General features: G+C 36.4%; 1 protein-coding gene across 1 annotated transcript in view; it reads left to right on the plus strand.

The window, feature by feature from the left end:
- KIAA0586 (KIAA0586 ortholog) overlaps positions 1 to 27,923 on the plus strand; it is a 138,522-nt gene that overhangs the window by 96,617 nt on the left and 13,982 nt on the right. Inside the window, exons 29-30 of the mRNA XM_052646477.1 lie at positions 3,065 to 3,173; positions 27,737 to 27,802. Coding sequence (XP_052502437.1) covers positions 3,065 to 3,173; positions 27,737 to 27,802 — 175 coding nt within the window. The remainder of the gene's footprint in view (positions 1 to 3,064; positions 3,174 to 27,736; positions 27,803 to 27,923) is intronic.

Genomic DNA, 27,923 nt, shown 5'->3' on the forward strand with positions numbered 1-27,923 from the left:
AATGACCTATGACCAAATAAAGATCAGGAAAAAACTAATAATGAATAAATATCTGTTAGTCACTTCTGTAATAAAATAAAAGTTGTTTGTGGCCTTGGGCTAGGCAAAAATGGCACCAAAAACTCTGTCCATGAAAGAAAAAAATTAATAAACTGGTCTTATCAAAAATTAAGAACTTTGCTTTAAGACACACTGGTTTTTTTTCTTTTTTTCTTTTTTTTTTAATTTTTATTTTTACTTTATTTTACTTTACAATACTGTATTGGTTTTGCCATACATTGACATGAATCCACCACAGGTGTACATGCGTTCCCAAACATGAACCCCCCTCCCACCTCCCTCCCCATAACATCTCTCTGGGTCATCACCATGCACCAGCCCCAAGCATGCTGTATCCTGCATCGGACATAGACTGGCGATTCGATTCTTACATGATAGTGTACATGTTTCAATGCCATTCTCCGAATGAGAAGACAAGCTACAGATTGGGAGAAGATATTTGCAAATCACTTATCTGATAAAAAGCTTATATCTAGGATATATAGGGAACTCAGAATTCAATATTGAGAAAACAATCCAATTTAAAAATGGATGAAATCTTTGGATAGATACCTTACCCAAAGAAGTGAGCACATAAAAAGATTTTCAACATCAAGTAATCATTAGGAAAATGCCAATTAAAACCACAATGAAATGCTACTACACACCCATTAGAACATCTAAAATTAGAAAGGCTAACAAGCCAAATTTTGGCAAGTGTAAAGCACTTAAACTCCCACTGCTGTGGGAATGTAATATGATTCAACTGCTTTGGAAAACAGTTTAGCAATTTCTTAAAAAAGTAAAACATACACCTACCATATGACCCAGACATTTCACTTCTAAGTATTTATTTACCCAAGAGAAACTAAAACACGTCTCCACAAAGACTCACACATGAATGTTGATAGCGATTTTCCGTCCCTGGGTCAGAAAGATCCCTCCAAGAAGGAAATGGCAGCCCACTCCAGTGTTCTTGCCTAGGAAATTCACAGACAGAGGAGCCTGACAGCTGCCATCCATGTTGTCACAAAAGAGTCGGACACGACTTAGTGACTAAACAACAGCAAAAACTTTACACACACAAATGTCCATAAGTTGCTAAATATACACGTTTTGGCATATTTATAAGATGGAATACTATTTAGCAAGAAGAAGCCATGGACTACTGATACCTACAGTAACACAGATGATTTCACAAGAGTTATGTTGCGGGGGAAAAAAGCCAGAACCCACACCCAAATAAGAGTGCGTACTTTATGATTCCACTTGTATAAAATTCTAGATGATGCAAGCTTATCTGTAGTTATAGGAAGGAATACAGAAGGTTATGAATAAACTTTCGAGACTGATGGATTTATTCATCATATTATCTTGATTGTGATGATCACTTCTTGAGTATATACATACGTCAAAATTTAGCAAATGATACACTTGAAATATATGCTGTTTATTGTCTATCAATTGTACCTCAATAAAGATATTTTAAAAATGAAAGATTGCTTTCCTTTATTTATTGGCCTGTTTTAAAATAAAACTGCAAAGTGTTACCATTAGAATGGCTTCAAAAAAATTCATTTCTTAGATTTCCTTTATTAAAGGAAAAATAGACTGGTGATAATAATAGCATAAACTTATTTCTAGTGCTTATACTCAACTGGATGCTGTTCTATTTAACTCATTTAATCCTTACAACAACCTACTGAGGTAATTATTATTATCATCCCCATTTTATGAATGAGGAAATCAAGATATTTGGGCATTAAGTAACTTAACCCTGAGTCAAAGCTAGGTAATGCCTTACCCAGATTTGAATACAAGCAGTTTAGCTCCATAATCTGCATGCGTGCATGCTCACCTCTTTGTGATCCCCCAGACTACAGCCTGCCAGGCTCCTCTGTCCATGGGATTCTCCAGGCAAGAATACCGGAATGGGTTGCCCTTTCTTTCTCCAGGGCATCTTCCTGATCCAGGAATCAAACCTGCATCTCCTGAGTCTCCTGCATTGGTAGGCAGGTTGTTTACCACTGAGTCACCAGGGAAGCCCCACAGTACTCTGTGGTTAAGGGAGGCAGTCAATAGGAAGGTTCATAGGAAGGTTCTAGTTGAAGTGGCCCAAGATAGTCATAGTACTCGTCTTAGAAATACACATCAAAATAATATTTCCTTCAGGGCAGAAACCTACATAACAAAGGCTCTAAACTTAAAAGACCAGCGGTAAGGCTAGTTGTGACTATTGCAGCTTGAAACTGCTCATTCTTACCTGTAGATAAATAGGTACCTGCCGGAACTGAAGTGGTTACATTTGGGTCCATGTGGATAGGTTTCAGATTCTTCTCTGCTTGTATTTTGATAAGAGTTCAGAGACATCTTAAGTTTCTGTCAAATTGTATCTGGTAGCTGTTCTTAGAGACTCATTCATAACTAGACTCATAAAACAGGAAAGAAAGAATGGCTAAATTCGTCACAATTTGTAAAGTGTGATTGTGAAGGAATTTTACTACTGAAAATTTTAAATTTGATTAGATTGTAGTAAGGAAAAGAGATGATGAGGCTTATGGTAGAATATACATTTCTTGAGTGACAAAGGATAATAATACCTCCTCAACACTTGTGAGAATTAAATGATGTTATTATATATAAAAGCTTTTTGAAAATTGCAGTACATTATGCAGATTTTCATTTTATGCAAAAATAGTTATATGGAAGTACTTACAGCCAAATTAAGTTTTTATCCTGTCTAAATCCATCATGTATATATCTAGAATAGTTGATTTATAAGTAGCTCTGAATTCTCTAGTAAGAAATAGAAGCTATTTGCATATATGAAATCTGTATATTATCCAAATCTTTTGAAAGATTTATTTGTAATCTCTTTTCTTTTGTAATATGTACTCCATTACCCATCTGGTACTTAGAAAGCATGCATAATATTCAAATTTTATATAATAAACACATAATTGCTCAGATCTTTTAAAAGTAACTTAAAAAATGATATTATAACTTCATATCTTTAATTCTTTAGTACCAACAAAAGCAAGACCAAGATGCTAAGCAAGTTGAACACAAGCCAATTCAAAGTCGTTTAATACGTGTAAGAAATAAATCTGATATTTCACTTTCACAGCAGCAAGGTAAGACTAGTTTTCTTGTAATAGTAGTTTGATACTTGTGATACTGAACAAATACATAATGAGAATTCTTTACTTTTATATGTCTTATCTCTATTATCTTATTTTTTCACATTTAGTCCATTGGGATTAAGACTCTCATCCTGTATTTGAGTATATATATGTTAGTTTTTTTTTATCAGTAAATGCTATTTCTAATAGATTTTAAAAACTCTTAGGTAGTATTTTTCTTTTAATCTTATTTTTTGGTTCTTGTACAATTGAATGTCAGTATCTTTTTATCTATGTACAAGTCTGTAATATAGTTGTCTGTTTTAAATTATGATAAAGGCAGCAGTTATGGATATTCAGGAGCTTTGTAAAGGCTGTTTATATTTTGTGGTGACTTGATTAACAGGTACAACTTATGAAACAAAGGACTCTCATGTTAAATGCTGTCATATGAATGAACTTTTCTGTATTGTTTGATTAACAAAATGATGTGGCTGAATGATTCTATACTCAGTATCACAGCATTTTGATGTTGTCTTTATGTTTCTACAAGGTTGCCTTGTTTACCTTCTTGCTTCTTAGTCATTTAAATTTTATATAACTTAAATTCTGAAATTTGACAGTAGAAATTAAGATTTTTTTGTTTAAAAATTCTATCTGCAAAAGTGTTAGGAGTATTTTGAGCAGTAGAATTTTTTTTTTGCTTTTGTATTTGTGGGTTTTTTTTTAGCTCATGTATTGAATGCCAGTCTAATTGCAAAGGTAACTAGCCATTTGGCATTTTGAGGAAGACCTAAATGAGAAAGAGCTTAAGATTATGTTATTTATGTTTTTACTTTTCTGTTTGTTTTCTCTTCCTTTCTTGCTCCAGCTTTTCAGAACTTTGCCCTCCTGACCACTTTTTTAAACTTAACAATGGTACAATAATGTTACTTATTATGTTGATATTATATTTTAGAACCCTATGGAAAATTGCTTGTAAAACTTTCCTTATTGTATTAAATCATGACTATGTAGATACGAGCAAAGGAATATGTCTCAGATAGTATCAGAACTGCCTGATGTCCTACTGAATTCTGTTACCACTCATGGCCAATGACTGTATATTTAATTTAGTTTTCTAAAAAAATATATAATTTCTTAAATGTATAGATGCATTTTATCTCCTTGGAGAAGGTTGTATGTAATAAAATGATCATTTTTCTCAGCTGATAAGGAAAATATATTTGGGAATATTTTAAAGGTAAATTTCTTTAGGAAAGTGACATTGTTTTCAGTTTCATGTATATGAATGGCCACAAGATGGCAATATTTAAATTTTTGTTGACTTAAAATAGTGTCATTAAATAATGTCCGATTAACATTTAATGTCAATAAAAATAATAAAATAGAAGAAGCCAATATGTTAGCTAGTGATGCAGTTTTATTTAGAAAGAATTTAGAATAATTGGATTTAATATGTGTAAAAATTATTTTCATTTAATTTTACATCTAATACAAAGAATCTGCCTGCAATGCAGGAGACCCAGTTTGATTCCTGGGTTGGGAAGATTCCCTGGAGAAGAGGTAGGCTACCTACTCCAGTATTCATGGGCGTCAGATGGTAAGGAATCCACCTGCAGTGCAGGAGAGCTGGGTTCCATCCCTGTGTTGGAAAGATCCCCCTTAAGGAGGGCATGGCAACCCACTCCAGTATTCTTGCCTGGAGAACCCCCATGGACAGAGCAGCCTGGTGGGCTACAGTCCGTGGGCCACAAAGAGTCAGATGCGACTGAGTGACTAAGGACAGTTACAGTATAATACAGAAGTTAGGGGAGCAGGCCTATGTCAGCTTTAACCAAGACAAATAAATACCCAGTGGGCTATAGATAGAACATTTCAAATAGGAGCCGAGTGTTTCACTCTGTAATTGATATATATCTCCCTACTAAATAGTTTTTGAATGAATATAATTCCTTTGGCAATAGTCAGGTACAACTTTTTTTCCCCATAAATTTTGTGGGGTTTTTTCCTCTGATAAAACTCTGATACGTTGCCAAATGTTTCAGAGACTAGGAAAGTCAGAGTGCCAAAATAATCCTCTAGGGCTTTCAGGACTTTGACTGACCTTGAAGGAATTCAATCCTATCTTTCATACGCAAAGGGCCTTGAAGATAATGAAGGAAATTCACCTTATCACAAGGGAATCAAAACCACATCTTTTCTGGAAGATAAATGCTTCTACAAATACTTGAACCCAAAATTATGGCTGTTTCAGGAAGAAGTATCATGTATTTCACTTTGAAATGTATAGTAGTTCTGTGTGTGTGTGTGTGTGTGTGTGTGAAGAAACCAAGCCATTTGCCAGCAATAGTGGTAGTTTTGTGTGTGTGTGTGTGTGTGTGTGTGTGTGTGTGTGTGTGAAGAAACCAAGCCATTTGCCAGCAATAGTGGTAGTTTTTCAGTGATCATCCATTAAAAATTTACTGAAGATAATGGTAGAACATAGATTCTAGCACTAAGCTTTTGGGAAATCTGTAAAGACAAGCTTTCTCCTCTCCCCTGGATTATTACTTTGAGATTTTTACACAAAAGAGAAAAATTGAATTGAGTTCCGAAAGATGATATCTTTGGAATCTAAGAGTAAAACTCTTGGCTTTGAATTCACTGAATGTATCTTTGATCACATGATATCACTTATCTGATTCTAAGCCCTGATTAATTATCTAACAGTTTTATAGTGAAGGCAACTTTTTAATAATTTAATTTAAGAACTCATTTTTCCCCCCTTTCACTGTGCAACTTAGCTTTCTTCAGTACAAATGAAGTATTTGTATTTAAATTCATGTATTTGTTATGAACCCAGGAACAATTAAATTATATTGTGATGTATTAAAATAGTTCACTTTAAAAAATATTTTTCTTTAGTTTTTCTCTTAAAATTTTAAGAACTTCATAGTAAATAATAAATTAGAAAGTCAGACATGCTTTACTAGAGTCAATGGGAAAAAATTAGAGTATATGTTTTGTGGTTAAATAGTTGTCAAAGATGTTTAAAATTACAGCATTCTTCAGTTTTCTTATTTATAGATGATAATATGTTGCTCAGAAAATATGTATCAAAGTGCTAAAACTAATTAATATAATTGCAATAATTTATCAAAATCTGGTTACTTCTTGTGGGAAATCACAGATTTTTTTTTTTTACATTATGTATTGAATTGGGCTTCCCTCGTGGTAAAGAATCTGCCTGCAATGCAGGAGACTTGGATTCCATCCCTGGGTCGGGAAGATCCCTTGGAGAAGGGAATGGCAACCCACTCCAGTATTCTTGCCTGGAGAATTCCATGGGCAGAGGAGCCTGGCAAACTACAGACCATGGGGTCACAAAGAGTTGGCTCAATGGATATGAGTCTGAGCAAACTCCAGGAGATAGTGAAGGACAGGGAAGCTTGGCATGCTATAGCCCATGGGGTCGCAAAGAATCAGACATGACTTGGCGACTGAGCAACACCAACAAATGTCTTGAATTTAATTCCTTTATATCTTAGCACCTTTTATACCTCACTATAGTGATTGTAACTTCAGATATGTGAGAATTAGGAAATTCAAAGCTTATATACATTTGGAAGCTATTTCTAGCCACAAGTGCAAATGAAAATTTTTGCCTTTGTATTTGAAATATAGTTAAGTTACAATAGATCTCAGAATTACAGTTGGTTTAGTAATTTTAAAATCACAGTTAAAAGTTTGTGTAATTTATTTTTTTCTCATAAGGTATGACAGTAATTTAAAAAACATATGTATAGATCTCTGATAGGGTTCCCAGAAGAAGGGGCACAGACTAATGAGTCTGCCCCAAATCCATGTAACCAAATGTTTAACAAGCATAATCTGAGTAAATGTGTATTTTACAAACCCATGCTATTACTGATTAATAAAATAGAAATTCGCTTTAAAATATTGCTGAATGTGGGGTTTCTGTTTCCCCCTAGGAGGAGGAAGGTGGAGAATGTCACTTCTAACTATAATAAAAAGTCAGATAAACTATAAAATCGTAGCATTTCTTGAACCAATCAGATAGCTTAGTGTAGAGCAGGTAGCTTAAAGTCCACAGAAAGGCAGACTTCTCCAGAGAGCTGGGACACAAGAACGGTGTCACCAGAGACTGCGCCGCAATATAGTCACAGGCACCATACAAGCAGATCAAGATGTGTTTGACTGAGCTTTTCTTTAATGACTTAGTAAAGGCCAAGCATAGAGCCATTGGTAGCTACTGATATAAAAGTAGTTCCTCCTACTTGGAATCTCTTCTCCACAGACCTCTGGAAAAAGAATGGGAGCTAAGACAGGAGACTGGAGAGATTCTCATTCACTGATACAGTCTTGGAAGGGTAGCTCCCACTGCCAGAAAAATGGGAGAACTCATTCCAGCATAACCCTGATACCAAAACCGGGCAGACTTTACTGGAAAAGATTATAAACCAGTATCCCTCAGGACCACAGACAGAAAATTCCTCTACAGAGTACTGCCAAATTGAACTGACATTTTTTATTATTCAGCATTCAGCTGCATTTTCCCAAGTCCTTTTTGAACCTGCAGTTGAAAATGGCTTCAGTTCGGTTCAATGCAGTTGCTCAGCCATGTCCGACTCTTTGAGACCCCATGGGCTGCAGCACGCCCGGCTTTCCTGTCCTTCACCATCTCCCGGAGCTTGCTCTAACTCATGTCCAGTGGGTCAGTGATGCCATCCAAAATGTCTTGTTCATCCTTAACTCCACCCTCCAGATCTTTGGTGCCCTGAACGTAATCTTTTTTTTTTAATTATCTGTAATTATCGTTGACTGTGCTGGGTCTTCGTTGCTGGCCAGGTTTTTCTGTAGCTGCGGCGAGCCGGGGGCTACTCTCTAGATGCGGTGGGTGGGCTTCTCACTGTGGTGGCTTCTCTTGTTGTGGAGCACAGGCTCTAGGGCGTGCAGGCTTCCTGCTGCAACCTCCGGGCTCTAGAGCACAGGCGCGAGAATGTGGTGCATGTGCTTAGTTGCCTGGTGGCATGTGCGATTTTCCTGGATCAGGGATCAAATCCATGTCTCCTGCATTGGCAGGAGGTGTCTTCACCACTGAGGCACTAGGGAAGCCCTGAACATAATCTTAGCAATAGTTTCCATTTACTGAAGCTTTATTAGGCACTTTATGTTGTCTCATTTATTCCCATAATGCCACGCCACACAGTTGGTAATTATTCCCATTTATATGAGAAATGATAAGGTTCATGAAGGTTAACTAACTTGCCCAAAGCACACAGTTTAGAAAATGAAGGTCTAGAACTCAAGCCCATATCTACTTGAGGGCAAAATTGATGTTCTTTTCCTTGTTTTGTACCATCTTATTGAGTGAACACTTAATAAATATTTATTGTACGATTTCATAGTTTATGGCAAGAGCTGCCTTTACCAACTCTGTATTCTCCAGACTGATTAAAGTTTCAGAGAAAGTGATATATAGGATAGTTTTGTAGTTTATTTGTTAAGATAGGCTTTTCAGTTTATTTAATAGACCTTGTTTCCCAGCATAGCACTGTGCTTAAATACAGTCAGTGATCAGTGGGTTGATTGAATTGAATTTGATGATTCAGTCCATTTTGCTTTTGACCCCAAACAACATTTAATTCTCTTACTTAGTAAAAAGATAGAAGGAAGAAGAGAAGGAAAGAAAAGAAAGAAGAAGAAGAAGAAAATGAGAATAGTTCCTTATAATCATTTTTCAGTTGATACTTTTGAATGTAGACATGGTACAAAGAGCCATCGTACAATAACCCTAAGTCATTTCAATCCCGCTGCTGGGCATACACACCGAGGAAACCAGAATAGAAAGAGACACGTGTACCCCAGTGTTCATCAGCACTGTTTATAATAGCCAGGACATGGAAACAACCTAGATGTCCATCAGCAGAGGAATGGATAAGAAAGCTGTGGTACATATACACAATGGAGTATTACTCAGCCGTTAAAAAGAATTCATTTGAATCAGTTCTGATGAGATGGATGAAACTGGAGCCGATTATACAGAGTGAAGTAAGCCAGAAAGAAAAACACCAATACAGTATACTAACACATATATATGGAATTTAGAAAGATGGCAATGACGACCCTGTATGCAAGACAGGAAAAAAGACACAGCTGTGTATAACGGACTTTTGGACTCAGAGGGAGAGGGAGAGGGTGGGATGATTTGGGAGAATGGCATTCTATCATGTATACTATCATGTAAGAATTGAATCGCCAGTCTATGTCTGACGCAGGATACAGCATGCTTGGGGCTGGTGCGTGGGGATGACCCACAGAGATGTTATGGGGAGGGAGGTGGGAGGGGGGTTCATGTTTGGGAACACATGTAAGAATTAAAGATTTTAAAATTAAAAAAATAAAAAACTAAAAAAAAGAAAAAGAAAGCTGTGGTACATATACACAATGGAGTATTACTCAGCCATTAAAAAGAATACATTTGAATCAGTTCTAATGAGATGGATGAAACTGGAGCCCATTATACAGAGTGAAGTAAGCCAGAAAGAAAAACACCAATACAGTATACTAACACATATATATGGAATTTAGAAAGATGGTAATGACGACCCTGTATGCGAGACAGCAAAAGAGACACAGATGTGTAGAGCAGACTTTTGGACTCTGAGGGCGAGGGTGGGATGATTTGGGAGAATGGCATTGAAACATGTATACTAGCATGTAAGAAACGAATTGCCAGTCTATGTTCGATGCAGGATACAGGATGCTTGGGGCTAGTGCACGGGAATGATCCAGAGAGATGATATGGGGTGGGAGGTGGGAGGGGGGTTCATGTTTGGGAACTCATGTATACCTGTGGTGGATTCATGTCAATGTATGGCAAAACCAATACAGTATTGTAAAGTAAAATAAAGTAAAAATAAAAATTTTTAAAAAAAAGAAAAGCAGAGAAAAAAATAAAAAAAATAAAAGATTTTGTGATTTCTTTTATGTACTAAAATTTTTCATTCTTTGAGGATGTATTAGTTAAGCAAGGGGAACAGACAACCAAGAATATGCCCAAAGTAGAGAAAGTTAAATTGGGTTACATGTTAGTCAGTGGGCAGTATTTTTGAACTCTAAATGAAATAGAAATAGTGTGAGTATTCCTTCACTCATTCTTTATTTTTAAAATTGAGATAATTATAAAATTTTACCTTTCATAAGGTACAGTTCAGTCATTTTTAATATATTTTAAAAGTTATAAAAATTCCAGAAAATGTTCTTTGCACTGAAAGAAATCCCATACCCAATAGTATTCATTCTCTACCCTCCCCTCTCCACAGTTCCTGGCAACTGCTAGTTTACTTTCTATCTCTATGGGTTTACCTATTCACATTTTATATAAATGGAATCATACAGTAGGTGGGTTTTGTGTCTGTCCTCTTTAACATGTTTTCAAGGTTCATTCATGTTGTAGAGAATGTCATTACTTCATTCCTCTTTATAGTTCAATAATGTTCCATTGTATATTCATTCTTAGGTCATTATTTTTAGCATCCTTTTTGTGTAAAAGACTGTGAATGTGCTTTGGAGTTAAGAGAAAGAAATAAGACAAAGCATCTTCTCTCAAAGGATAAGAAGAAGAAAAAGGAGTTGTTTGAGAAAAGTAATTTCTTTAAAACACTCCATTTCAGAAATAATTTGTTGGAATGCTATTAAATATAAAAAGACAAACATCTTTTTGTAATCATACTGTCAAATTGTCACTTTTTTCTTACAGTACTGAAAAAGTAAACATGGCAGCAAGTGTGTTAGGTCAACTTGCTGATTGTCTTTATGTATATACATTTCTTGCATTTTATGTGAGAATGTTTGGATGGAGGTGGGGACATAAGCCATATGAGAGAAGACACTCTTCTGGCACGTTAATGGATTTTTAGCATAGATGAGTATTTCCACTGTTCCTACCAGACAGAATTTACATCTTTTATTTTAAAAATAGAAATATATGTGTGTATATATGTTATTATATGTATGTGTGTGTGTGTAATCTGAGAGACACATGTGCATAACTAAGGCTAAGAAGATTGATAGAAAAAATCTATTGGAAAAGACACTGAAAATTATTCAGGGATTTCCATAACATTTTCACTTGTTGTTGCTAAAGTATTTTCACTTTCTATGTTGGAGTATTTTAATTATAGAAATAATTTACTTGTCTTATTGTTATAGAATTAATGATACATTGTGTATAAAGCACATAGATTTTTCTCAAGTCTTTGATAGTAAACCTGTCTCATCAAAAACATATACTAGGGTTGTTTTGAAGACTTCCCAGTATTCCAGAAATCTGTGCAACTCTTTCATTGTTCTTAGCCAGATTTCCTAAAACCTGACTTTAAAGTTTTTATGCTGTTGTTTATAGAAATCAAATTGATATAAAACATAATTTAAATTATTCATTAAACTTAGTAGCTTTTTTATTTAGCAGCCATTAAATAAAATTTAACCTTCCAAAATAACCACAGAGATAATATAGATTTGATAATATCCTTGTATTTTAATATCAGTGAAATACTGAACTAGGAGTAGGAAAATTGCATGCAGTCAGATGAATAACCTTTGGTTTTGTTGAACTGGGAATGATCCTTCTGCTACTGAGAATCAAAGGTTATAATTCTGATTAGTAATAGCATCTGATTTTCTTATTCCAGATGTAGTAGTATTTTTACTATACTACACTGCCCTATTCCAAGTAACACTAACTACATTGACAAGTTAGTGTATTACAGATGATTTTCTTCCAATCAACAGAATAATCATTCAAATTTTTTATGATTTTAGTTTTATATAAATAAAATACAAATCAGACTATTTCAATCAATGGATGGAAATAGTCTAATATTCTACTGAGCCAGTGATAGCGAAAGTTGTTCAGTTGTGCCCGACTCTTTGCGACCCCATGGACTATACAGTCCATGGGATTCTCCAGGCCAGAATACTGGAGTGGGTAGCCTTACCTTTCTCCAGGGGATCTTCCCAACCCAGGGATCGAATCCAGGTCTCCAGCATTGCAGGCGGATTCTTTACCAATTGAGCCACAAGGGAAGCCCTCTACTAAGGCAGCTGTACCCTAAATAAAAGAGAAACTGGATTATTTCAATTCAGAATTAATTAGAACAGGGAAATAATGTTTTTATACTTACAGGATGTACCATCACTCGATAGTTTTAGTCTTTAATACAGTGTCTTTCAAATTTTGACTTAATCTCCTGCATTTCTAATTTAAAATGTAGATTCCCAGCTTAACCCTGAGACCTGAGTCTAAGCCTGGCAATCTGAATGCTAAACTAGCACCCCTGGTCGTGCTGATGAGGAAAGAGGACCGCCCTTTGTGAAATACTGCCTAATGACTCCAGATGTTCATGCTGATATCTGTTCTACTGTAGAATTAGAAGCACTGCAGCATAGAGCTCATACTCTGGACTCAGACTTCCTGAGTTCAATTCTAACTCTGCTGGCTACTCACTAGCTGGTGACTTTGGGCAAGATACTTAACCTTTCTGTGCTTTTCTCATCTGTAATATAGTATCTATTCCAAAAGGTTGATAGCTTGGTTGAAGACATGTAGTGCACATAGAATAAGACTTACACATATGAAGAGCTATGAAAATATTAGTTATCATTGGCATGACTGTCTCCAGAACGCCTCTTCTTTTTGAATACTCATGCTGTAATCAGCTCTTCTTTAACAGATAGCTATTGAATCTGCATTGGTCCTGAGCTTTAAGGACGTTGGTGAGAAAATGCTAGAGATGGTACAAGTTCTATATAGTGTTAAGGAGATAAATTGACTTACAACAATTTTTTTTGTTCTTCAGTGATTGTATTTAAGATAATTTCTATTTACTAAACCTAGGATTGTTTTACAAAATTTTTTTATTGATCTGCATATTGGACATAGTGAAGCTTATTAACCAGGGTAATTTCCAATTGATAATCTTATCTATTGACAAATGAGTATTGTAGTGAATTGCATTGTCAGCAATTCTCTCATTTTAAATCTAAGAGAAACTGATAATGCAAGAGCTTAGTAATCATTTATGAGCTGTGGCATCCTGTTTAAAAGTAAGGGTTAAATTTAGGGGCCAGGTTGGACACACATAAAAGTATTAAAATGGTTAAATTTCATGGCAAAAACCCCTGTAACTCAAATGGCAAAAGGCACTATAATTTCATCGTCCATCCTGGCAACCTTCCTCATATATTCTTGAGAGACATTTTCCTCCTTTTTATTGTAGTTACATATTTTGTTTTATTAATACTTTAATGTTTCTTATCCATAGTACTTTTCCTTTTTACCACTATTAACACTATTATTATTGATGTTATATAGAATAAGGTTTTATCTATGTAACATGCCCTCAGTTTTTGCCTTTGGGCTCAGCCTTTCCACTATGCCTATTCTAAAGAAAAATCTAACATCATCCAGGTATGCTTAATACTACTAGCTTTACTACCGAATCATGAAAAAAAAAAAATTTAAGTCGGAAAACTCTCCCAAGATTGTTCTTAGCTATAAAAAACAACATTGGTGAATTAAAGGCCATATTTTTAACCATGTAATTCATACGTAAACATGTAATGGAGGCCTATGGCAGAGTTCAAAGATGTATTCTACCCAAACAAACCTGTAGTGATTTAGAAACACAAATGAGATCATAGATACTGCTTGGAGATGGGAGTGACAGATTAAAATTTAGGTGCTTAGGGCTATGAAGTTTTCTAGGCAAGTCTTACTGATTTTGAGCAGTGTTTATGATGAAGAAATTTTAAGGGAATTATCTTTAAATAGAGTTCTCATTGCTGGTCTAGGGAGAGTTCAACCTACTGCCTCTCTCATTTCCCTTTCCGACATAAAGTCAACTCCATTAAGGAATAGAAGGGATGACTTTTGGACTTCTATGATGTCGTTCAGAAGCAATTGAGTACTAATCAGCTGGAACTAAGTTTTCTGAGATGGCTTTTTATTTCCTTTCATCTTCCCTGGATTTTCTCCTCTCCCTAGAAACTTCAGTTTGTGGGAGAAATTGCTGGGGAATAATAATAATAATCCTTGGAGTATAGGGATAGTTGTCTTATTCATTACAGAGCTTAATACTTTTGTCTTTCTTCCCCTAACTAACCTGGCTGGATTGGGTAATGGGACAGGAGGCAGATGTTGTGAGGCAGTTAGTGTATCAGTTAGTGAAGCCACTTCAGTCATGTATTCTTTCTCCCACCTGTACCGCAGCCTCCATTTACTCAGTCCGGTTTCTCTTGACTGGCTATTCCTCAGGCCCTATATTTTGCCTGATCTATATGGTTAACTCACGTAAATACTGTCTTACAACCATCCAAGACCTCTGTGTCTCTTTGATCTGTGTTAATCCCCGTTATCTGATTTTTGTTCCTGGTCATGAAATTCTAATGGTGTTGATGCAGTTTGTAAAATTATAACCTGTTAGCAAACTGTGCCGGAGAAGGCAGTGGCACCCCACTCCAGTACTCTTGCCTGGAAAATCCCATGGGCAGAGGAGCCTGGTATGCTGCAGTCCATGGGGTCACGACTGAGCAACTTCACTTTCACTTTTCACTTTCATGCATTGGAGAAGGAAATGGCAACCCGCTCCAGTGTTCTTGCCTGGAGAATCCCAGGGACGGTGGCGCCTTATGGGCTGCTGTCTATGGGGTCGCACAGAGTCCGACACGACTGAAGTGACTTAGCAGCAGGAGCAGCAAACTGTGCTGTGGGGCTTGAATGGAAGTTTGGCTATTCCCCAGTAATAACATTTATTAATTTCATATGGATTTTGGCTCCAAAATAACATCTATTCTAGCCCTTCTCCCCAAACCCTTAATCCAAATGTTATCCCCTCAGTTCTTTTTTAATATATGCTTTTGCTTTTCCAACTTCTACTCTTTCAAATGTATTTCCAAAATTCTACTCTTTCATTTATAGCTACTCTAGCTCTGACTTCTTACAACTCTACATTAATCTTTTCATTTTTTCCCTTTTGGGTTCAAGAAAGAATAGTGCTTTTTACCTCCTTGAAGGTAACTCTTCCACCTGCAACTTTGATTCCCATCTCATTTCTACTCTTGACAAAGGGAGAGGGAGAAAGACATAATCCTGAGAGATGAAAAGGGTAAGTGCAGAGAAAGAAAGGGAAGGAATAGGAAGAAGGGAAGAGGTCTCACTTTGAGAAAGTAGAGGGGAAAGGAAAGGGTAGGAGGGGAAGGAGCAGGGGGGCAAGGGAATGAATGTGGAATAAGAAGGATCATTCATTCTTATGTACAAAATGAAGATGGGCTCAATGATTCTTCAGGTCAGTTGTAGCCACAAATGCTTCATAATTCTATTTCTTCTCAACCCTCATCCTACAATGCTTACCAGTGTCTCCTACGTTTCCCTTCACATGCCTTTCTTAGTGTCTTCACTTGAAACTGTTCCCTCCTCTGCCCTCTTTCACCACCTTTCCGTCCTAGAAGCAAACATTTTTGGTCTACTCTGTGTCCCTGAAGGGCCTATGCTATTTGGTATATATTTCACTTTTAGCCCTTGCATCATACCTTGTAGTATTATTTCCTTATGGCCTCTCTCTTTCTCTGGAAAGTAAATTTCTTAGAGACAATGGCCTTGTTTCATTCATCTCTGCACCACCTGCTCTCTAGCACAGCACCATAAATGGTAGTTTTCCATTAAGTGTTTATTGGATCAAATGTATGAGGTAGTCCTATTCTCCCGTCTAGTTCAGGGGCCTTGTTAACAGTTTTCTTTCTTTTTCTATTCATTCTTAAGTAGTTGCTATGGGCCAGGTATTGTTCCAAACCTTGGAGAGAGTATGGTAAACGTATCAGGTGAAATCCTTGCTTTCACAGAGCTTACACCCTTGTATACATAGTAAAAAAAAAAAGTAAGTTAATTTACAGCAATTTCAGATGATGTTAAGTGCTGTGAAAAACATAAAGGGTTTTTAGAAGTCCTTGGAGTCAACAGGCAAGTGCGAAGTGACTAGTACTGTTGGAAAGCCAGCATGTTGCAAGCATCCTAGTAAAGATTAGATGGGGCAGAGGTCATCAATGAATGCTAAATGTACAGGAAAGTTTAATGAGGGGCAGGATATTTGCATGGTCTTAAAGTGTCTCATCAGAGAAAGGGAAACATAGGATAGTACTGTGATGGGATGATCAAAATTAGTGCAACTACAGAGGGGCAGATGAATACTGTGTACCTCCAGTTGGGATTGCTGAGACCTAACCTGCATATGGTCACCTAAACACAGGGTAAAGTTAACCACTATGGATCTGGGCAAGTGAGATACAGGTATTCTTTATATTATTCTTGTAACTTTGCCCCAAGATTGAAATTCTTTCCAAATAAAAAGCAAAACATTTTTGAAAGGTATTCTTTATTTTAAAAATAATGTCTGTCAATTTGTATTTCTATTAGTTTCAATTAAGAAGAACATAAAGCAGAGTGATAGATAGTGAAGAAAGCAGGGTAAGTGGTTTTGCTTCTTTAGATCATTTGGTTAGGGGAGCCCTTTTTGAAGGAATGGCATTTCCACACAGAGTGAAGGGAAGGGGAAATGTTGCAAACGTTTGGGGAAGAGTATTCCATGTAGGAATATGAAGGAAAAATGAAGGTGTTAAGGAGGGAATGAACTTGCCCAAGGAACAACAAGAAGGCCGTTGTGGTTGGAGGGGAGTGTGCAAGGGAGCTGAGATAGGAACTGAGACAGGAGATGTAGGCTGCAGACCATGTCGAGCTCTGCAGACTCTGAGAAGGAATTTGGATTTCAGTCTGAGTATGATGAGAATAAAGATAAACTGGAGGACCATAGAGAAGGCAGAGTGCCGAAGAATTGATGCTTTTGAACTGTGGTGCTAGAGAGGACTCTTGAGAGTCCCTTGGACAGTGAGGAGATCAAACCAATCAATCATAAAGGAAATCAACCCTGAATCCTCATTGGAAGGACTGATGCTGAAGCTGAAGATCCAGCGCTTTGGCCACATGATGCAAAGAGCTGGCTCATTGAAAAAGACCCTGATGCTGGCAAAGATTGAAGGCAGAAGAAGATGGTGACAGAGGATGAGATGGTTGGATGGCATCACTGATTCAATTGACACAAATTTGGGCAAACTCCAGGAGATGGTGAGGGACTGGGAGGCTTGGCATAGTGCAGTCCATGGGGTTGCATGAAGACACAACTTGGCAACTGAACAACAACAGCAAATGATGAGAATCCTGTGGAGCGTTTGAGCTACGAAATGACAGACTTGAATTTACATTGTTAAAAGTTTCCGCCAGCTTCTGATGCAGAACAGACCTTAGGGAGACAGTGGTGGAAACAGACTAATTGGAAGTGTGTGACTGTCCCAATATTCCACATGAGAGGTGATGGTGGCTTGGACCCTGGTGGAGGTGTCATGGTGGTCAGGTTAAGGCTATGTATTGATGGCATATACCTAATAGAACTGAAGAATAAGTTGATTTCAAAAATTACTTACTAAGGCAAATTAGATGTAGAGTGTAGTTGAAAGCAGAGTCAAAGATTAGTTACTCCTAAATTTCTGGTCTGAAAATTACTGGTTGAATGGTAGTGCTACTTATTAAAGTTAGGAAGATTGAGGTGAAAATCAGCCATTCTGTGTAGGACACAGATTTTGAGAAGCCTAATGTATACACCCGTGGTGGATTCATGTCAATGTATGGCAAAACCAATACAGTATTGTAAAGTAAAATAAAGTAAAAAAAAAAAAAACTTCAAGTGATAGGCAGTTTGTTATTAGAATTCAGTGAAGAGGTTGGGACTGGAGATAAAAGGCTGAGAGTTGACAGTATGGATGCTATTTAAAGTTGTGGGTATGGATGATATCACCTAAGGATTAAGTACCGAAAGGGAATGGGAGCATCCCTGGATTAAAATCTTGGACATCTTCAAGATTTGAAGATAGAGAAAGGAAAGGGAGCCAGCAAATGAGACATTAGACCCAGTAAATGGTTATCTCACAGTATCAGGAAGCACCCTCATTTGTTGTACATTTTATTGATGGAAAGCACTAATTATTCTTACTGAGTTAACATTTGCCTCTTATAACTTCTCACTTATTGGTTCTAGTTCTGTCCTATTGGGTGTTAGAAGCAGGTCTTTCAATGGAACAATCTTTCAAATATTTGAAAGCAGTTATAATCCCAAATCTACATGCTGTGTTCCTCTTGTGTTCAGTCTCTCAGTCGTCTGTGACTCTTTGTGCCCCATGGACTGTAGCCTGCCAGGCTCCTTTGTCATTGGAACTTTCCAGGCAAGAATACAGGAGTGGGTTGCCATTCCCTGCTCCAGGGTATCTTCCCATTCAGGGATCGAACCCACATCTCTTGCATCTCCTGCATTAAAGCAGGTGATTTTTCATTACTAGTGCTACTTGGGAAGGCCCAGGTTCCTTTTACTATTTCTTATATTGTTTCCAAGCTCTTTACTAGTTTGATCACACTCTAGTCAATCTATCCTTCCTAGAGTTGCACTGGGATAGAACACAGTCACTGCCAAATATGATAGATTTGTTTCTTCCCCCAAACCTACAGTGATGAAACTAAAATCTTGGACATCTTCAAAATTTAAAGATAGAGAAAGGAGAGGTGCTTTATAGCTGACAAAAAGACTCTCATGTGTTGAAGTTTTCATTCTCACAATAAACTAGTGAATATATAAAATGTTTTTATTAGTAGTGTTATAAAGATGAGAAAACTGAGGTTTCAGAGAGGTTAAATAACCTCACTACTCTTGATTGCCTTATTGTTCACAAAAGTTAAAAACTGGTTTAATACTAAAGTTTTTAGTGTTCTAATAAAGCTAACCAAAATTTTTTTCAACAGCTTGGTGTCAAGCTGAGTTTTCTACTTTCTGTTGTTGATTTTTTAAATCATAATATTCCTCAACTTTAATATTATCCTGAGAAGTTACTCAGTTGGTCTTCCTATATTCATTTTACTCCCCTGTTTTATCCACCCAGAGCAAGAGTCACTGTTTAAAATATTAATCAAATCACTTGACTCCTTGCTCAGACCCCTCCATAGACTTCTTTTTGCACAAGCCTAGAGTCCAGACTCCACATCATATTCTAAAAAGTTCTGCCTGATCTGGCCCTTGTTCTTGGAAATCATTTCAAGATCTGTTTATCAGATAAAAGTAGTTAATGCAATTGCTTGTTTTTTTCATACATATATGTATGTGTGGATATATATATACCCATAAAAGTAAAAATGGGCAATGTCTGAAGAAATTTATCTCAGTATACCTAATAATAAAAATGACATCAACTCCTTTTTCTTCATGGGTTAATCCAAGATCTAAGAAATACATTTACTAATAAATCCCAGACAAACTACCTTTGTTAATCATTTTATTAGAGTTGATTCCATGCGTTTAGAATAACTTTTAGCAGAATTGATACATTTATTCTTAATTCCTTTTGTATAAGACCATTTTTTTCATGTTTTCCTTTCCTTCTTATTACATGGGAATTCGGCTTATAAGCACAACCTGATTTTTGGATTTGATGATTAAACTTAGTCAAAACCATCATTCAGTACCGTTGCCAGTAATTTAGACTGTAAAACAATGTGTGTGAATGTGTGTGCATGAACAGCAGAGTGGAGGGGCCGGGGCAGGGGGATGCCCGTGGCTGGAAATGCTGATGACTGCATTTAGTCTACACATCAGGCTGTTACTCCACTTCTGTTTCTCTGGTTTCCTTCAGAAATGCCTTGCAAAGGATGAAAGATCTAATGCAACAGGAAAGATGTCATTAAATGTTTGGCCTCAGTTTTTAGGGGTGGGAACCAAAAAAAAAAAATAATCAGGATAGTGCATCAAATGCAAATTGGGAAACCTGGGTTGTGTCTCAAGTATCAGTAATTTTCACAATTCCACAGATTCATGTCTTCTAAGAAACCATTTTTTATTATAAAGATATAAAATAGATTTACTGTTTTATACAATTTTATATATATTTTATAGTATAAAACGTTCAAATAATTGCGTGAAAGGTACTGTTAATTTCAGTTTCTTTGATGGGCTACTTGTTATCACCTAAGAATAGTGATTACACATACAAGGCTTTCTTGGATGTGTTATTAAATTAGTAGCAAATGCAGAGGCCCAAGTTGTGCTGGAATTTCTAATGGAAAATAAGCAATTACCTATGAATTATTTTAAGCTAGAATGCTATTTACTATCTTTCAGAATAGCAGAACAGATGACTGTTGTGGAATATATGCCCATAGAATCTTAAAGTGAAATGTTATTGCCGAAAGTTATCTTAAAATCAAATTGTTAATCTTTATTATATTGTCAACTTAAGATGGACAGGAACCAGAAAAAGAAAAATGAACAGGTACTTGTTACTGTGATAATACTCACGCAGTTTAAGTCTGTAGAGAACTCTGGCACTTTTTTGCTGTGAATATAATTACAATAATACTGTCCCATCTAATAAAGTCAGAAAAAATCATTTAGGTAGAAATGTAGTTCCAGAAGCCTATGATTATTGCCTTCATGTTTTTCTTCCTACATTAAAACAAATCAGACTTAGGAAGTCATGGAAATATTATGTTGGATATTTTCTAATTGCTGTGTCAGCATCATCAATCATTTTCTAAATTTACCGATTTCTTGAAATAGCTTAACCTATGTTCATAGCACTTTACAGGAAGCAGCACAAAATTAGTTTCCATGTCCTCATATATTTCTCTCAGTGTCACTAAAGTATTTATTGTATAAATGAAATATTTGTCTTTGGCAGAAAGGCTTGTACACCAAACTGCAATTAATGAATATAAGAATTAGAAAGCAAAACTTTGTTTAGTCTGAGGAAAAACAATTCTTTAAACTGTAACCACATGACTGTTTCTTGTTTGCATCAACTCTGGGTGACTGTTATTGTCTTCTGTGAATTCTCTGGGGCAGGGGCCTGACTTTGTTGAATGAACCAATTGTTTTCCTTTGTGTTGCCCATCTAGTAAGTTCCCATCTGGTTTGTATCAGACTGTTTTCACAGCCAACAACTGCTGTCTTCTCTATATCCTGACACTTCAGGGCCCCACGCTATCAAAGCGCTGCTGCCATGGCCTTGCTGGCAGGGCCCATACAGCTGCGCCTCACAGCTTGGAACTATTACCCAGCGTAATGGTAACATAGAACTTGGACTGGCCCTTATTCCCACTGGTGTCGTGTGTACAGTGAGCAGAAATCCCCCTTGCCTCCCTTCCCCCTAACCCTGAAACTTACTAGTCAACAGAAAATCTTTGGAGCTCTAATTTTAGGATATGAAATGGTGTTGTTCTTATTTTCTAGTGGCTTCCTGTATTTGAAAGCTCATTTTTCATTCTTTCACACTTTTTTTCAAGTTACCAGGTCTGGCCTTGGGGAAGTGAACTGGTCACTGTGTCACATTTAATTTTTGTTTCCAAATTTAGTTAGGCATGACTAGATATGGCAAAACCACTGTAAAGACTATACAAATAATACACTGTATTTTTAGTGATAGTCACAGGCCATAGTTAGAAGTTTTCATTAGAAAGAATTTCCAACTCAGAAAATGAATTTTCTGTGTGTAAATTATAAAACACTCAGATTCAAACTGTTAAGTAAATATTAGGGACGTACTTTGCTTTCAGCTTTGCTGTCAAATGTTGTTTATAAGGATGTGATAATAGTGACCTAAACAATCTGTGGCCTTGCGTGATTAAAGTTATAGGAGTTACTATTGATTAAGAGTTATAGTTGTGTTTAAATGTTATTATGATGTCATTGCTTTATAGACGTAAGCTGAAAGAGCAAACCTTTTTTGTAGTCAAAATAAGGAAATAAGTGGCTTTTATAAAATGTATTGATATTTTAGAAACGCTTTCAAGATTAGTTAAAATGAGATTAGTTTGAGCCTTCAGTTGAATTGAATGGCTCATTGTTGCAGCATCAGGTATCCTAAGTAGTAAGTCAGGCTAGACTTGAGAGTCAATCGAGAACAGCAGCGGCAACAACCAGAACTTCCCTCCTTGCCTTCTGCTTCTGAAGGTAATGGCAGCCACTCCAGGATTCTTGCCTGGAGAATTCCATGGACACAGGAGCTTGGTGGGCTACAGTCCGTGGGGTTGCAGAGTCAGATACTACTAAGCGACTGTGGCTTTTTTTCACTTTCTGAGTAATTTCACCTCACAGTTGTTTCAAGATTTTAAGAAAAGAAATAAGAATTTGTCTTTGTAGTCAGCAATGCTGCTGATGCTAACTTGATGTGAAGGGCTGCCTGGCACAGTCAGTTATATGGCATTTTCATTCATTGGAAAACAGTCTAAAACAAGAACATGAAACTAACCTTACGGCGCAGTCAGTTACGTGGCATTTTCATTCACTGGAAAACAGTCTAAAACAAGAAGATGAAACTAACCTTATGGCAGAAAGTGAAGAGGAACTAAAGAGCCTCTTGATGAAAGTAAAAGAGGAGAGTGAAAAAGTTGGCTTAAAGCTCAACATTCAGAAAACTAAGATCATGGCATCTGGTCCCATCACTTCATGGCAAATAGATGGGAAAACAGTGGAAACAGTGGCTGACTTTATTTTTCTGGGCTCCAAAATCACTGCAGATGGTGATTGCAGCCATGAAATTAAAAGACGTTTGCTCCTTGGGAGGAAAGTTATGACCAACCTAGATGGCATATTAAAAAGCAGAGACATAACTTTGTCAACATAGTCAAGGCTACGGCTTTTCCATTGGTCATGTATGGATGTGAGAGTTGGACTATAAAGAAAGCTGAGCGCTGAAGAATTGATGCTTTTGAACTGTGGTGTTGGAGAAGACTCTTGAGAGTCCCTTGGACTGCAAGGAGATCCAACCAATCCATCCTAAAGGAAATCAGTCCTGGGTTTTCATTGGAAAGACTGATGTTGAAGCTGAAACTCCAATATTTTGGCCACCTGATGCGGAGAGCTGACTCATTTGAAAAGACCCTGATGCTGGGAAAGATTGAGGGCAGGAGGAGAAGGGGACGACAGTGGATGAGATGGTTAGATGGCATCACTGACTCAATGGACATGAGTTTGGGTAAACTCTGGGAGTTGGTGATGGACAGGGAGGCCTAGCGTGCTGGGGTTCATGGGTCGCAGAGTCAGATACGACTAAGCGACTGAACTGAACTGAACCTTTTAATTGATGAAACTAACCTGTTGAATTTTTTTCGACTTCAACCTTTTATGGAAGTATAATATACATACAGAAAAGTACACATAGCTGTACAGCTGAAAGAACTGTCAGAAACTGAGCACACTTAGGTATTCAAGAAACAATATTGCCAGCATCTCCAGAGCCCCTTCATATTCACTTTCAGACACAGCTTCCACCCTCAAAAAGATAACCACTGTTCTGAGTTTTTTTTGTTCTGACTTCTAGCAGCATAGATTAGTTCTCTTGACTTTGTACTTTAAAAAAATGAAATCACACTGAATGTATGGCGTCTTTCATGGGGCAAACCTATTGTAATTTTTAAGATTCCTTTAGTTTTCAAACCATTATGGCATGCTTTTATAAAGAATTATCTGAGAGGAATTTGTTTTAGTAGCTGTGTCACAGGCTGTTCAACCAGCAGGAAGTGTCTTGTAGATAAAGTTGTCTACTAAAACATCGAGTCTCTCTGTTTGCAACCAGATTTTAATGCTGGAATGTCCCTCTAGACATTCCTGCCACTAAAAGGCAGGAACTCTCTTTGTCATTATACTGCTCAGTAAGCACTTAAATGGTTTTTAATGAGCCTTAATAACTAAGTGTACGTTATTCAAATAAATCATAGTCTGCATTCAGAATACGTGGGTCATCTATTTTCTGAATTACCAATCAGCTTCCTGTCAGTTGAATATAAGCTTTTATGCTGCCAAGATACTATTTCTGAAAATGCTATTATTGGCAAGAGTTGTATACCTATTAGAGATACAGCCAATGAGTAACATATTTGTTTGAAAAGTATTAACTGCTATATTTAATAATATTCCTAATATCCCCCTTTTTTTCCTTCAGTGAGCACGCTAGTATAAAAGTTCCAGCTATTCCGATTGTTACTAATTTTAGATTTCTGCTTGTTAGATTTGGTTTCAAATTCTGGGTGTCACTCATTTAAAAACTCTTGTTTTGTGGGTTAAAAAAATTCCTGTTTTGGAGGCCTTCATCTTTATATCCTTGTTTTGCAGTTAACAGTCCTACAGTACTGCATGGTTTTCTTAAATACATAAAGAATTTGTTTAAAACAATAATATAACGATCTACAGCTTGAAGTATTGCTATACTAGTGGTTCTTACTAAAAATAGTATTACAGAGTGGAAGATAAATTTTCAACCAAAAATAAAATTTTTGCAATACAGGAATAAAACATAAAGCCTAGGTTCCTATCCTTTTAAAAGTACCGCTTTTTGAAATATGATGACTTGCTTTCATGTTGACACCATATAGCTACAAGATTTTGAAAGACCATTTAAAGTGCTGAAATACAGTGAATGTTTGGAAGAAGTATAGTGTACAGGCGGTACAATCCCCGTGCCCTCCATGTGCCCTCATTTAAAGCATTTTCAGGAGTATCCCTACTTTTCTAGCCTTCGATTCTATTTTTAGATCTAAGATCATTTGTTTTTATTCCGTGGTAGTTTTAAACATTTAAATAAAGTTAACACATTTGCCTTTTGTGGTGAAGCTAAAAGGATAAATTACATTCATAGGTAATTTATGATTCAAATTATAGTCAACACTACCCACTAGGAATTTCCATAGAAATGTTAATAGCAATTTATAGATAAAATATTTAGAAATTTTCTCTTCTTTCTTTGACTTGAATACCAATGAATATTATGTTTCTTCAGTTTTGAACAGCAGGGTGAGGAAGTGTAAGAACTAACAAACTTGATAAACAGCTTTCAAGTCCTGTTTGCCATGGTGTGGGTTGTGTTTGCTACCTTCATTGTCACCTACAGAGCACAGTATACAAACTCCCAGTAAACCCTGTCGCCAGCAGCTGAGAATTATGAGGCAGCTACTTGGTATAGGAAAAAATGACAATAGTCAACTCTGGTATTGACAGAGTGGTCATTTTTTCCATTAGAAATCACTGGAGAAGTATTCTCTCCTAGTTTGGGTAAAGGAGAGTTTTGTTTATGGTTATGATAACGACAGTGAAAATAGGTAACAGCTACATTTATGTGTGCTTCCTTTATGTCATGTACTCTGCTAAGATCTTTAATCAATTCAGTTAGGTAGGTAATGTTAATAGTAGTCTTGACGAACCTGAGGCTCAAAGAAGTTACGTATTTTGCCCAAGGTTACACACTTAATAAATGATAGAGCTGGGAGTCAAACCAAGTCAAATTCCGAAATCAACAGCTATGCTCTTGAACATACTAAAAATTTCCTTCCTTCATAACTTTTTTTAAAAAAAAGTAGAACAGATAATTTCTGATTATTCTTAGAGGCCTCAATAGCTCAATATCTACCAAGATACATCCTAGTAGAAGAATATGAAAATATTGGGTGGTAGGGAAAGAACCTTTTCTTACGAGTTGTAGTTCCACAGCTAACTTGTCACGTTGATTTCTTTGTCAGTGAACCTTTCTGAATTGTGATTTACTTTTAGTAAACATAAGATAATCTCTGAGATCCCTTACAGCTCTACTGCTCTAATATGTGATCAGTATTTTTTTCTTTTTCTTAAGCAAAAAATCTCCCTGTCAAAATATGTTTTGGAAAGATTGCTTTAATGAGAGCAATTCTTTTGTCAATCGGGAAAAGTTAGAAAATAATCATAGGCTAAATAATAATAAAACAACCACTTGCTGAGTGCCTCTGTGGGCACTGCTCTAGGTTATTTAATTTACGTATATCGTTCTTATTCACGATAATAAGAAACCTGTGAGCTAGAAGAGGAGATGGAAGCACAAAGTGGTGATACTTCACGGTGGGTATTTCTCCCAGACCTCACGCAAGTCGGCACTATGATTCGTATTCAGGTAGCTTAGTCTCTGAATCTGTGCTCTTAGTCACAAGCTGTCTCTCTAATAAGAGTGTCTGGTTATTATTTACTTGCCAAAATTTTTTTATCTTACATACCAGTGTAGTAGGAACAGAAAAAAAGTAGATTCTTTTTCTTAGCTTCCACCCTGTTTTGTTTAGTCTGAAAGGGGATGATGTTGCTTATTTCTTACTATAACACAATAGGTAAGTTTGAATTCTGGGCTTTCAGGGAACCACTTCAGAGAAAACTGCCTCTTAATTTACTTGATACAAACAAGTGGTTCTTCAGTGGAAGGGATCTCTGACATAGTATTGATACCTTTGTTTCTGTGTTTGTATACCAGATTCTATAAGACTCTGAATTACAGAATCTGAAAAGCGCCTAGCAGTAAGTTTTGTCCCCTCGCTCAGAAACTTAAAGGCAGAGGGAAAGTGAACGTAGATAGTATCTAATAGTAACATCATAGTAAGCACTACTCCCTCTCCCTCCTCACCGCATCCCAGAGTACCGGGTTGAGCTCCCTGTGTTAAACAGCAACTTCCTGCTATCTGTCTCTTTTACATATGGTTATGTATATGTTTCGGTGCTACTCTCTAAATCTGTCCCACTCTCTCACCGCACTGTCCACATCTCTGTTCTGTGTGTCTATGTTCCTATTCCTGTCCTGCAAATAGGTTCATCAGTACCATTTTTCTAGATGCCATATATATGCTTTAATATACAGTATTTGCTTTTCTTTTTCTGACTTACCTTACTCTATATAACAGGCTCTAGGTTCATCCACCTCACCGGGGACCCATCTTGCACTGTTGGTGGGGATGTAAATTAATATAGCCGCTATGGAGAACAGTATGGAGATTCTTTTAAAAACTAAGAATAAAACTGCCATATAACCCAGCAATCCCACTCCTGGGCATATACCTTAGAAAAACCATAATTGTAAAAGACACATGTACCCAGTATTCACTACAACACTATTTAAAATAGCCAGGACATGGAAGCAGCATAGATGTCTGTTGATAGATGAATGGATAAGGAAGTTATGGTACATATATACAATGGAATATTACTCAGCTGTAAAAAGGAACAAATATGAGTCAGTTCTAGTGAGGTGGATAAACTTCATTTATAATGATTAAATCCTTAAGTAAGGGAATCTGTGAAAACTTTTAGCTTTGGAAGAGCTAAATGGCCCATGAGCTTCTCTTATTTAATACAAATAATACTGCAAATTCTCTCATGATCCTTTTCCCTAATTTTTGATGCATAAAGATAATAATCTATTAGGTAAAGTATTATCCTATTGACAGTCATTAAAATTCAGCTGTTTAATTTCTTTTTTTATGTTAAGGCCACAAGGTCAGGCTTCTGTTTGCCTGGCTTTATGAAACTAACTGTGGAAGTGCATTTAGTTTGTGGGTTTGTTTGTTTGTTTGTGGAAGAAACCATGATTATTTCTATGCTTCACTGATTTTCTTATGAAAAAAAATTTTTTAACTGTAGCTTTGCCAGGTGATACGGATCAGACACAAATTGAGCCCAGTCTGTACCTCACATCTTTATTTACAGGTAAGATTTTTTACTTTAAATGTTTCAATTTTTTTTTCATTTCCTTCTTTCTCTCATAATAATCAACACAGTAGAAACAATAATTCCAATTTTTTATTCTTCTAAATATCTCCAAATTCAT

Source organism: Budorcas taxicolor, chromosome 10 (assembly GCF_023091745.1).
Source record: "Budorcas taxicolor isolate Tak-1 chromosome 10, Takin1.1, whole genome shotgun sequence".
NCBI lineage: Eukaryota > Metazoa > Chordata > Mammalia > Artiodactyla > Bovidae > Budorcas > Budorcas taxicolor.